We start from the raw sequence: 13,715 nt of genomic DNA, 5'->3' as shown, positions 1-13,715 counted from the left end.
TGCATGATAATAAATTAGCACTCAGCTTTGAAAAAACTTGGTAATTAGACCTCCTCATCAAACTGTGGACATACATCAGTCTATTAAATTACATAAACATGAATGCCTACATGATCAGAATTTCCAGAATTGCAAATGTGTAACTGTGGAAGAAGTTTCAAATCATTGTTACTTTGGGTTATGGATTGACTACAGTCTAAGTTGGGCAATGCATATAACAAATTTGTACAAGAAAATGAGATTTTATGTGTACTTTTTTTACTACATTAAGAATGAGTTAAATCTTAGAACAAAAGTTACCTTGTATTATGCATTAGTGGACTCCCAACTCAATTATTTAGTAAATGTATGGGCACGAGAAAATATAGCAGAAATAAGGGTAATAAACAACTTAATTAACAGGATTTTGAAACTTTTAATGGGGGCAAACTCTTGGAATGACCTGAATAAGAGAAGGCAATTTTTGTTAAAACACAAAATACTGTATCCAGTTCAAAAATTGAAGTTAAATTTATTCTTGAAAAATCTTAACACTATTTATGAAGAATGAAATCTGCAATCGAATAGCACACATAATTTAAGGAACCCAAAAGCAATTGTTTTGCCACACCCTAGGGTACTAAATAGATTTGGAAACAGGCACACAATGAATATTATAAACAGCATGTTGGCTAGTGTTGATTTCAGGCTTAGGAGAAGCAATCTTATCTCCAAATTAAAATTCCTAATAAGAAAATTTTTGATACACAACGATACAGTAGATTAGTATAGATATGCAGAAAATTACTATCTCTGTTTGCAGTGTGGAATGTACTATGTATAGTGACATCATTGTCTTTTCTGTAAGATAAAATATTGTATGCAAAAACTGTTGTAAATGATGAATTACAACTTGTTGACAAGAAATTTACTTTTCTTAACAAGTTCATTTATTGTAAACAAATTCTCTTGATAAAATAAAATTTTATTGTATTGTATTATTATTATTATTATTAATAACCATATGGTGCAAGGAAGCCTGAGACTTATGCTGCACCGGCCAAAAAAAATTTCCGAGTTACCCAGAGAGAGAGAAAGAGAGAGAGAAGAGGAATCACCAAGAAAGAGAAGAATGATGATATTCAGCTCATGACCGTACGTGTGCCAAGCCCACACTCATCACATGTGAGTTGTTGACCATTTGTGGATGATGGAATGTAGACACTCAGATTTGTGACCAAAGCAGTTCTGGGCTATTGTTGGCTGAATCACTTTTTCAAAAATTTTGAATAGTGAACAGCTGATGGAAATTGGTCGCAGATGACATGATAGGATCTTCAAATTGTTGGGACTATTCGAGTTTGTAGTATTTCTTTGAAGATATGCAGAAGGAGGTCTGCTGTATACATACTGCATATTTTAATTGGTAAAAGTCGGAATTTATCCGATTCGTATTTGGTAATCGTTATTTGCCAGTCTGTTCATGATTATTGGTAATCTGTTTATGACTATGTATTGAGCATTGAAATCTGTTGGAATTGTGATATATTCTTTGTTATTATTGGTATTTGAATGTATAAAGAGAAATTTTATAATTTCACAATGACTGGTTAAGCCTAATTGTTCACGAATTATTGCAGTTCAGCTTGTTATAAGTTAGCAAGTCTAGCCATACTTTTGTGTATTTTAAATAATGTTAGACCTTATGTGAATTCTATCGAAAGTTACATAGTTTACTCTGCTTCCCTCTCAATGCGCAAGCTGTTTTAAATCTCTATTAATTGTTTTTAATTCCCTGAAGTTTAATATGACAATATGTTACTATTTGAGTTAAGATAAGCTTAATCTGGTTACACGTAAGAGAACAATACACTTATCATCTACTAGCTAAGTTGCACCTGTGACATTCACCATGAGAGATATGTTGGTACAAGAAGAAAAACAGTTCCTGGCAGGCAATAAAAGCCATATCCTGCATATCCGGTGTCTTCTTAGACATGATTTCTTACTAAATCTGACTTCAGAGTTAATTTCTGTTCTCATTAGTGATCAGTTCATAATAACTTCCCCCCAAAAGCCTTCCGGACTCCTTCAAGTGTTGAGTTAATCCACAGGGCTATTAGTATATGATTCCTTCTATTGTGCCTGAGCAGAATTGAAAGCTTATATACATTCTGACTTAACTTGCGGCATTTTTCATCATGGTCCGTAATTTATCTAAAATCCAACAGTTTGTTTGCTGTGTGCGTTAATGATAGTTTAGCTCTCTTCCCTTTAAAATATGACAATCTCTTGGTAACGTTATCAATTGCTGTTCCCGGCAGACACACCTGGTTCTAGTTGACCTACCTTTATTACAAAAAATCTTACACTTTTTTTTTCTGACAACCAACGGAATCTCCAAATAAAATTAAATCCATTTGAACTAGAGCACCATACACTTGACTATTCTGTTCTGAGGCTAGAATCGGAGGTGCATCACCTGTAAAGTCATTAGATAGTCGTCAGGAACTGGGGGCTCGCCAGTTTCTGGCGAGTAAACTATACATTCAAAAATCTGAGGCACAGCCAGGACAGCTGTTTTGAAACTACTGGCTTCTCACCAGCTGGTGAGTGAGCTCTATTAGAAAATGTATGCTGAGCTGGGAATAATGCATTGTATCTGATACACGTGTGCATAACTTTATTTAGTGGTCCGACACATTATATGAATTAAAAGGGTGCAACTACGCTGTGTTATTATAGCCCATAATGCCGTCGAAGTGAAACCACATAATTTTGGTAATGGAAGCTGTAATGGGCTTTACTCGTTATTGTTGTATTTTTGTGAATTAATGATCTGATAAACGTATAGAGGCTATTCTCACAATCCTTCTTGAGTACATTCAGTTTTATTCGTTTTGGAACATTCTCATCACCCATGAAATACAGCACGCTGACACTTCTTCATAGAAGATACAGAAATTCATGTGAATGCTTTTATATTTGTACCTGATTGTTTTCATAATACTTTAGAGTTCTGTCTCTTGGCTGGAGAGGAAACAACACGATATTGCTTTGGTCAGACTTAACGCTCCGGTAACCCTAACGGATCATGTGTCTCCTGTGTGCTTACCACATTCCAGCCAAACACTTCCACCTGGAAAAGTCTGCCATGTAACGGGATGGGGTGCGACTTATGGTAAGTATTCTACAATTTACGGGTCATTTATTATTATCGCACTGTAATACCGAATAAATTAATATGATTTTCTAACTCATTACACTTTATATTTCATTATAAAATTTTTATTTATCTATTAATTAGTATTTATTACAAAGTTTGGTAAACAGTGGTACCTGTTGGGTCACAGAAAATATTGTATAACAGATTATATTGTACAGTATGCGTCTTCAATCACTATTATACATTTTTTGTAAGCTTGCTTTCCAACTCATAAATTGTCCTGATTTAAAGCCTTTTTTTTTTTTTGAAACTAGTGAGAGGTAACGTGTAGCCAGTCCATGGATACACATTCACATGGCCTCTGTTACTGTACTGTCTTTAAAAATCTACTGGATGATGTTTTGTTAAATTTCTTCTCGGCGACTCTTTAATTGTCCTTGTCAATAGATATGGTGGTCATCTACTGCATATTTTCTTGTATGCTTCTAATGAGCACTTACTGGATGGGTTCATCCAGAAGTTCTTAATTTCTTTCCATGTGGACTGACCTTGGACTTCAGCCTCTAGTCTCAACAGAAATGTCACTTACATTATCTTTGAAACGGTCAGCCATCTTATGTCAGTAGTTCCTTCTTTGTTACTTCCTCATTTGATGATTATTTACAACCAAGAGCGAATGTACAAATTTTACACCACCCATGAAATATGAAATGTTCACTGTTTCGCCACAAGTCACCTGATGAAAAAAAAAAAAAAAAAAAAAAAAAGGTGGATCACTGACCATTTTCTAAAATAGACATAATTTACATTCGCTTAGTTCAAAGAAACTCTTCTCATCAACAAACTATTGGTCTAAGAATGCACTGCAGTCAGTACCACGAATTATTTGGGTGAAAGGTATATGGAATGAGAGAGAAAAGTCAGCTAACAAATGACCTTCAACTACCTAAAAAATTTCTCTCTATTATATGTTTCTTAATTAATAAGATTTTTTATCAATTTAGTTTATAATTGTTATCGATTGTTGAATTAATCTGTAATTAATTTTAATTGCAGATTAATTAAGTTTAATTAATCTGTACAACTGCAGCTCTGAATTTTTTAATATAGAACAGATATTAATAGCCAAATTATATTAAAATGAACTAAGATATAACTAAGATATAAGAAATAAACGTTAGATAAAAATCAAAAACAATAGATAAAAATTGCCTTTTATAATACTCTGGTGTGACACTGTTAGATGGGTTCATGTACTGCAAAGAATAGCTAGGGAAATAGGATACACCCTGAAATACTAAATGCTTCACGCATGCTCAGTATTTAATGTCATGGGCTAGTGAGTGAGTCATCAATGCCGAAAGACAGCTTCTTCATGGTGTAAACACAGACATCGTTTATTTATGTAATCATTTTTGTATTAGTCAGAACAATTACAATAGCAAGCAGTACCTGAATAGTTCATTTTCCTCACTAATATCTATCTATGCTTTCTAGTACATACATTGACTGCAGTTATAATGAATTGAAATGAAATTTGTTATTTCTTATATATCATTGAAATGAAATATGGTTGCAGAATACCATCAGAATCAATAATGTAGAATACCATCTGTTAGTTGTAAAAGTGCACCTTTTAGGAACAAACGAGAAAGGCGATAGGGGAGACGATTTTTTAAAGTGAATGTATTAACTGATTACACCACAAGAGTAATAATTGCCTTAGTCAACTACCCAGGTTTAAAACCTCATAGAGACGTATGGAAACTCATGGAGACTGATCTCAATGATGACTTATGCTTCTGTTTTGTTACCCCTTTATAAGTAAACTTGCATGAGCACAGATGTATTATATTGTACCTTTATCGTGCTCTTTAAGTAGGGGCAAGCCTAAACTCCATTTTAATTAAATAATAAATAAAATTAATAATAGTCGGTCCTGTTCTTCTATGTTGTAGTTATTTTATTCTGTTTGCAATGGAAACAAAATGTCATTTGCCAGGAAGTAGGCTCTTTGAGGTGTGATGTATCCAATGATAATAGTTTTCTTCAGTTGTATTGAGTTGTTTGTGGTGGAGCAAGTGAGGAAACCAGTACGTGAAGAAATCAATGTCAAATTCGGGTCTCTGATCTGTTCTTATCAGATAAATACAAAGAAGGAAGCCACAGTTATTGAAGGATGACTTAGTTTTTTCTTTACCAAGCTCATTTCACCGTATTGGCTCTAATGTAACATTCAACTACGTCATCTTACTGGCCAAGATGTTCCAAAGGAAGGTTACTTCAAGTATAATATAAGTTCAGAGACCCGCTTCAATAACTTGACATTCATTAATTTTTAACAATTGAATATTAGTGAACAAAACAAATTCATTTAAGTTTGTTTTTTATATTTTAATTATATAATTCATATTTATTATAAAACCATGTTTCATAAATTCAGTAAGAATTAATAGTGGAAAAATAAATCAATAATGAAATTTTAAAATGAAATAAATTCATATTTATTACAAAATCTTCGTAGCCCTTCAGCACCACCGGGAAGAAACTGGTAAAAGCAATTTTACAAGTAAATTTTACCAATAAAGTGGATTCGCCAAATTAAGGTGCACAATTTGCCTTATAACTAATACTGGAAAGTGTTTACCAGCGACACATGTAATTACTCTACTAGTGAATGCGTGTTATAATGATAAATAGCTTTGGAAATATTTGAGTTCACTTTTCAGATACCGGATATGACTTCGTATTGAAACAAGCAGCCGTTCCTATTGTCAGCAATGATCAATGCGATGAATGGTTTCCTCAATATCAAATTGGAGATAATATGCTGTGTGCTGGATATAAAGCTGGAGGACATGATTCTTGTTCGGTGAGTAGTAATATTTATCATAGAAACAAATGCATGTAAAAAAAATAATGAAATTAAGATACGAATAGGTTATTATCATTTGGCTTTAGTACGAGAATTCGTTTGAAAGTGTCACAAGTCTTTAATCAATTTAATTACATGATATACTCTATTTCTGTTTTTACAAAACCCCTGACGAGAATGCTTATCTGGTCATCAGTTCATAATACATTACCAGTAGGCATCTTTTCCCCCAACTGATCAGATTGGAATTGTATTACAATACAAGTTATATCACAGAACTACAGTAAGGCAAGCGGTTATCAAAACTAACATTAGCTGTTATCAAGGAAGTATAAATATACATATCGATATTCGAGTGCCCACAAATCAATTCTGAGAAAATGCTGTGTATACTCAAGAATGCCAAATTATTTTCTGGTGAACTGACTACTAGTAATTCGCTGCAACCATTTCAACTGAGTGCACTGCCTGAGATTCTATGTGCTTCTTGACCAAAAGCATGATCTCAACACCTGCAGTCTGTCTTTTCTGTACACGATATTCAAATATTGAAATTCTGCTGTTCAAATATTCACCATATTCAAATTCTGCTGCCCTATCTATTTCTGAGTGGCAATCAGTGAACTGATTAACAAGGCTTTCATCATATACTTCCTTCTGTTATGACTAATCAAAATTCCAAATGCTTCCAAATTCTTAGTATTCTCAACCGTGCCTTTATTAAATTTCTGAGATTGCCTATACTTAATATCATTAGTACCAATCTGTACATCTTCTTTTCATGTCTTTAAAAAATAAATTTATCAGTTACCACCCCATAAAAGATAAATCCATCACTAACTCTTGTCTCTGGTCCTATTAACCGAGAGCACTGAACTATCTTTCTGCTCTGCTTGTGGCAATCGCAGGTAATGATTTTTTTATATTCAATTTATTCAACATTTTGCGGTTTACATATACACGTAACTTGTAGTCTCATTTTTCGATACTAGATGGCAGCACAGTTCACAATTGTGTTTAAAAATATATGTAGTGTATTTTTCTGCACTATACAGACCTATTTTTGTCTTTTGTTTGTTCCTTCTTAATAGATTTTTTATAATATAAAAAATAAAATATTATTATAAAAATCAAATATAAAATTATATAATGTAAAGTGAAATTTAAAAAATAAAAACACACACCGAAATCCTTTATGGCACTAGCAGAGCGATCTTCAGACATATCCTCCACAGTGTTAATAATTTTTTATATCTGAATGAAGAAAACATTTTAAAAAAAAAATAAAAAAAAATAAAACTTCACAAGGTGTATACTTTTGTCTCACTCACCCACAATAACCTTTGTGTTTAGTCTGAATCACATTCAATTTACATTATATGAGGAACGCTTAGGCTATTCTGGCAGTTTTATTTTTGTTTCGATCAAGATGGAAACTACTCAAATTATAAACATTATATAAATACATTCCATTTAGAACTCGTGTTTCCGTTTCACTCGAAGCAAATGCACACACACACATAATTTAAGCAACTCAATAAGTTTTTTCTCATGCGGCTGACAGTCGTGATCCCAGCAAGCATCGTGCAGTTCAGCAATAAAATTGTGACAAAAGTAACCTTTTAGGAGAAAGCAATGTATGTATCGTGACTGTGGGAACCAGATATCCAGTGATTCTAAAGAGGCGTTTTCAACGTGAATTCCAGAAAGATCTACCTACGGAACAGTCAGTGAGGCGATGGTTTAAGCAGTTTGAAGAAACCGGCAGTGTGCTGCACCAGAAAGAAGCAAGTAGGCCTAGTGGATATGCATATAAAGTTTCGGAAGTTTAGGAAATTTTTACCCAAAGTACTACAAAATGTAACTGCCGGGCAAGCATGCAGCTGCAAATACTGCGAGCAACATTGCACATGATGGTTCGCAAGAGATTGAAACTTTATGCTTACAAAGTGCAAATCAGTCCAGGAAATTGTCTTACGACAAACCATAACATGAGGAAATCTCTGTTCACATTCTCAACCGTATACACAAAGATAAGCACTTTCTGGAAAATGTTGTTTTCAGTGATGAAGCTACATTCCACCCGTCTGGTAAAGTTAATCGACACAGGTGTCACATATGGAGTCTGAAAATCCGTACTCAGTTCGTGAACAGTATGCCAAGGTAAATGTGTGGTGTGCACTGTCCTTCAGCCAGGTGACTGGGCCATTTTTCTTTCTATGAAAACACTGTAAACTCCTCAAATTACTTAGATATGCTGCACCTCAGCTGGAAGATATGCAGCCACATGTGTTCTATCAGCAAGATGGGAATACCACCACAGTAGAATTTCCATGTGAGGGTGCGCGATTTCCTCAATAAAAAATTTCCTAACCATGGATCGATCGATTGGGATGATTCCATTCCATGACCTCCTCGTTCACACCTATGGATTTCTTTGCATGCAACTACGTGAAGGACAAGCTGTATGAAACAAAATAATTAACAGTGTCACAGAGTTAAAAGACCAGATTGAACAGGCAGTGACTTCCATTTCTCAAGTGATTCTTCTTCAAAACATTTGAAATAAAATCGGCTACCGTCTTGACGTTATATGTGCTACCATGTGGAGGTTTACTGAAGTGCAGTTGTGTTATAAGAAGTTCTTTGAGTTGCTTTGTTACGTCGTCAGTCTTAGTTAGGTCTCACTGACCAACTTAGAAATGGCAAAGAATTCCTCAAAAAAATCAGTTTATCAGTTGTAAAAGACACGAAATCATTTTGCTTTTGCACCAAATTAACTAAGGCTTTTGAGATGTCAGTGTATTATCTATAAACTGCGTGTATGCTTTGGACAGTTTCTTGTTTTGCTGATAAAATCAAGAAACAAAATTAATGGACAGTGGTTTACTGCTACTTTGAACATGTACTAATTTCTGTAAATATCAAAGAATTAGAATAATATTTTCCTGTTTGTATAAAAAAAGAAAACAATGTTTAATTTACTTTTATATGACTCCTATCTTCTTTAAGATGATTATAATTCTTAATATTTCAGGGTGATAGCGGAGGTCCGCTAGTCATAGAGGAAAATTCCAGATGGTTTCTTGTCGGTGTAGTGTCGACAGGTGGCAGTATTTGCGCAGACAAGCAAGCTCCTGGAATCTACACATCCGTATCCCGATATCTTTACTGGGTTTCGAAGTACATTAATGAGATTTGGTATTAGCATTTAACTGTTGGGCAGTGCAATAAATAAATAAATACAATGTCCTGTGATTTGAAACACAGCGCAAACTTTAATCATATCTTTAAATGAAACGTTTCTTCGCTGGTTATATCCATCAAGAAATAAATTATTCCAACACTTTATACATTGAAATAAATATTTTAATAAATGAGCATCACGTTACAAGCCTTCTCGAGGTCCTTGTTCATGCACAATGTATATGTATGTATGTATATTCGTGTCGTTGGGTGGCTCCCAGACCGTCTATCTCCACCTGTGGACTCTGCAAGAAAAAAAAGAAATCTCAATATATTGGCCTGAATGTGTAGGTGTATGTATGTTAGTGATGTGTAGTGTGTTGTTATGTCAGGCCACTCTGCCACCAGGGAGCAGCCACCCCATGGGCAAATGTCACCTGGTGCCCGTCCCTATCATGTAAAGCCGCGCTTGGGTTTATTAGTTCTCTCAGTGCAATCATGCACTACAATCCCACACCCATCGGAGGTAATGCAAGACTGGTGGGTGCCAGCAAAAAAAAAATAATAATAAAAATAAATAAAACAATAATAAAAAATACAATAAATAAATAAACAAAAAAATACAAAAAAATAATAAATAAATAAAATAATAAAAAATACAAAAAAAAATAAATTAAAAAATCTAATGAAATAAATAAATAAAAAATAAATAACTAATCAAATAAAAAAGTAAATATAAATAAAAAATAAAATAAAGTAAAATAAATAAATAAATTAATTAATTTAGAAATTAATAATTATAAATCCCACACTATCCCATCTCGCAAAAAAAAAAAAAAAATTTTTTTTTTTTTTTTGTCCCTTCTCTTTTGTTTTTCTGCACTCATGCCAGTTGAACAAAAAAAAAAAAGTACAAGTAATTTCAGATCATCGGGTAACTGCCAGTCAAAGAGAGAGCCTTCTCTTCTTGACAAGAAACAACTTTAGCAAATTCTTCCAGTGCCAAATAATAATTCAAATTAGACAAATAAATAACTTCATTTCCATTACGTAATTCAGTTAGCACAGACATCAACTGCTGTCTACACCCATCATACAGTGGACAGCCATATAAAACATGATGCCAGGCTTCCTCTGCTTTACACATGCAATAAGGATCTGGTTTTAACCCAAAATAATGTAATTTTTAGTTTAATTCACCGTGCCCTGTAAGCATACTTGGAGAAAACCATTTATTCTTCTTGTTATTAAACAGAAATCTGACATCACGTAAATACAGTTTAGTAACAATACCTGTTGTACTTTGATTCCATCTAACTTGCCGCACATCCAATAACTTTTCCAATATGTGTTTCTTTTTTCTTTTTTTTTGATATCAGTGTTGACATCTATGGTTATGTGACATCTATGACTATGATATAGTCATGGTTCTATAAAGCATATTTTGAATAAAGAAAGAATACTCTGTCGCGTTTAAGTTATTAAGTTATTTAATTCAACTAATTGACATTCACCATGGTCAGAAACTAAAAATGTACTAAATTTCTTCCAATGTATTCTTTTATAGTGAAATCTAGATTGTCCAGTTGTTGTGTTATACCTATTGCTACAATTATCACCTACATTTAAGTGAAAAATAATTGCTCTATGATCACTGTTTGTAATATTAATATCTACATACCAGTGACAAACCCTAGTTAATATTCTTGCCGCAGCAAGTGTTACATCTATATTAGAAGCACCATATGTATTGTCAGAAGTATATGGCTGATTTATTATATTTAGCACATTTCAGTTTTTGGCTAACACAAAATATTCTAATATCCTTCCTCTAGAGTCTACTGAACCACTAAACCAAAAATCTGATTTCGCATTGGAATCCATGGCAATGATAATATTACCACTGCCAAGTCTTCCCAGTGCAAAATCTAAACAATTTAAGATATTATCCATATCCACAGAGTGTGAAAAATACACTGATATTATATAAAAGGCCACTAGCAGAGTTTCTACATGCATGCAAACTATATCCTGGGTACATAGTCCTCTAATAGCTGTAACATTAATTCTATTATTTAAAAGAACAATAGCTGCTCTGAGCATTACCTCTGTTGCATGCACCAATTTAGTTGTCAGTGGGAAACCTACCACTCTAAATGCCTGCTTAAATTGTAATGTATAAGGCTCTAGTATACAAATGGTATTGCATCTATATTCATTTAAAAACACTCTCAACTCATCCATTACAGATCTTGATCTATGTGCATTCTGCTGCATAATACTCAAAAACCTTAAGCCTCATTTTCATGTATATGCCAAAAATCAGATGTAATTCTGCTATCAACCATAGTTAATTATGGAACTTGCCAATTCTAGTGCTCGCTTGTATTACGGACAATTTATGGCCCTAACAGAATGCTGGAAGTCTCTTTCCCTTCTCTTGAAATTAATGCGTCATGGTTGTTGGTCCCTGTGCCTACAGTCGGCATAAACATGCCCATCCTCAGCACAGTGACCACATGACATTACTTTGTGACTACAAAATTGGGCCGAGTGGCCATATCCCAGACATCTGAAACACTTAGTAGCTACAGTAAATCTAAACCACGACTAGAGAAACCTAAATAAACTATATCCTTGTCTAATAAACATTTTAACAGTTTGGGGGCCAACCCTACAACCCAATTAGTCACCTTAACCTTACTGTACCATCTTTGATTTCCTGCAGATCAAAACCAAATTCAGTCATATTCGTAGTCCATAAATCCTCTATTATCTCATCTCTGTACATATCCTTAGGGACATCAAAAATTAAAATTGATGAGTTATTAATCTTAGGTTTGTCATATTTTAATACCTTTAGCAGTTAACAAATCTGAACCGATAATTTTGTTCAGCTCATCAGTGTTGTCTCTTTCAACAAGTACGCCATTGTTTCTTACAGTTCTTAAATTCCTAATCTTAATATCCCTAAAGTCCTGCTTAAATGTATTTATCACTGTATCTTTAACTTATTCACTTGAAGCAAACTACGAGTCATCAACAGCCCCCAAAATAATAGTATTCACCTGTTTTTGCTTAATATTTGACTTCCTCCCTCCTTATATATACAGGTGACCTCCGCTTAACGCTGATAATTCGTTCCGGAAAAACAGAGCGCTAAGTGAATCCGCGTAAGCGAGCTCCGCATTACCATAAATTAACGTGTATTTTTAAGTTGCGGTCGGTGCCATAGGATATTTCCTAATCAATAATAAACGGTAGTGAAAAGATGCACAAATGTCGGTCAAAATATTTAATATTCAAATATTTGTACATATAAAATATTCTGCGTTACATACGTATATAATTATGTGGTAACTACTTACGTATCAAAATTAAACTTAAAATTCCAATTAAAATCATGATTTTTAATTGATTTAATTTAATTGATGAATTTAATCATGAAAAATGTGTCGATTTTGGGTTGAACTTTGGCCTTCTTCTAAATAAACTAAAAGGGGGTTTTAATTTTAAATTGCCCTCAGTGTTACCATCCAACAATAAAGTCACCCGATCTTTCGCCGCTTTGAAACTTGGCATATTTTTTTGCTTCTTTCAATAGGCGCCTCCGTAGCCAGGTGGGAAGGAGCAGCAGTGCGTAGCACATGCTTCTTGATTAGACCGGGGTTCGAGCCCGTCACCACCAAATACGGAGGATGTGGAAAGGTCAGGGAATGACCACCGCATATCCCGGAGCAATATGGCCTTAGTTGCTAATGCTCCTAAAAACCAAATAACAACAACAACAACAGCTTCTTTCAATATGAAACTTCTTTTAGGCATTCGTTTCCACAAAAGTCCTGCTTCATCTATGTTATCAACTTGTGAAGTATAACACACAATACCCCTCTTCAATAGTTTTAACAAGTTCTCTTTTGAAAGTTTCGGCTCCTTGATCTGCACTTGCGGCTTCTCCCTAGATTTTAAATCTATTCAACCAGCCCTTACCAGTTTTAAATGATTCCACTTTTTTTTTTTAGGTGAGTTTTTTTCAGATCATCATATTGGCTAATCTCTCTCTCTCTTTTTTTATAATATTTAACTTAACTGAATTCTACATTGGACATTATCTTCAATAAAATTAGTTAGTCTTTTCCATTTCAATCTTAATAGCCGGCCTAGGCCTAGTTGCATGCAGTGGAACAGCTATCTTTCCCGCTACTAAAATTAGTTCTTTATTTTTTTATAATTGTTCTTACAGTTAAACTTGCAATCCCTAAATTATGGCACACATCCGCTTGTTGCTGACGGGAATCGATTCGCTTCAAAACGTCTAATTTAATTTTCAAATTGAGTCTTTTTCTTACATTTATAGTCTTCGTACTACATCCAGACGTTGCTTTTTCATTCTTATCGGCCATTATTAACTCTTCGAAAATGTAACTGCGTTGGTTGCATTAATTATGAAATGTTCAAGTAAACTGTCCGTTACGCACGAAGTCTAATAGGGTACTGAGTCGGATAAAT

At 33.9% G+C, this 13,715-nt stretch overlaps 1 protein-coding gene across 1 annotated transcript in view; it reads left to right on the top strand.

Annotated features, from left to right (window-relative positions):
- LOC150091262 (ovochymase-1-like) overlaps positions 1-9,228 on the top strand; it is a 34,036-nt gene extending 24,808 nt beyond the window's left edge. Inside the window, exons 6-8 of the mRNA XM_090389836.1 lie at positions 2,995-3,160; positions 5,875-6,017; positions 9,058-9,228. Of these exons, the coding sequence (XP_090245962.1) occupies positions 2,995-3,160; positions 5,875-6,017; positions 9,058-9,228 (480 nt within the window). The remainder of the gene's footprint in view (positions 1-2,994; positions 3,161-5,874; positions 6,018-9,057) is intronic.
- The last annotated feature ends 4,487 nt before the right edge of the window (positions 9,229-13,715 follow it).

This window comes from Mastigoproctus giganteus, chromosome 1 (genome assembly GCF_048544385.1).
Source record: "Mastigoproctus giganteus isolate SK-2022 chromosome 1, ASM4854438v1, whole genome shotgun sequence".
Lineage (NCBI taxonomy): Eukaryota > Metazoa > Arthropoda > Arachnida > Uropygi > Thelyphonidae > Mastigoproctus > Mastigoproctus giganteus.
Note: the sequence above shows the minus strand (reverse complement) of the source record. Positions and strands in the feature narration are given on the sequence as shown.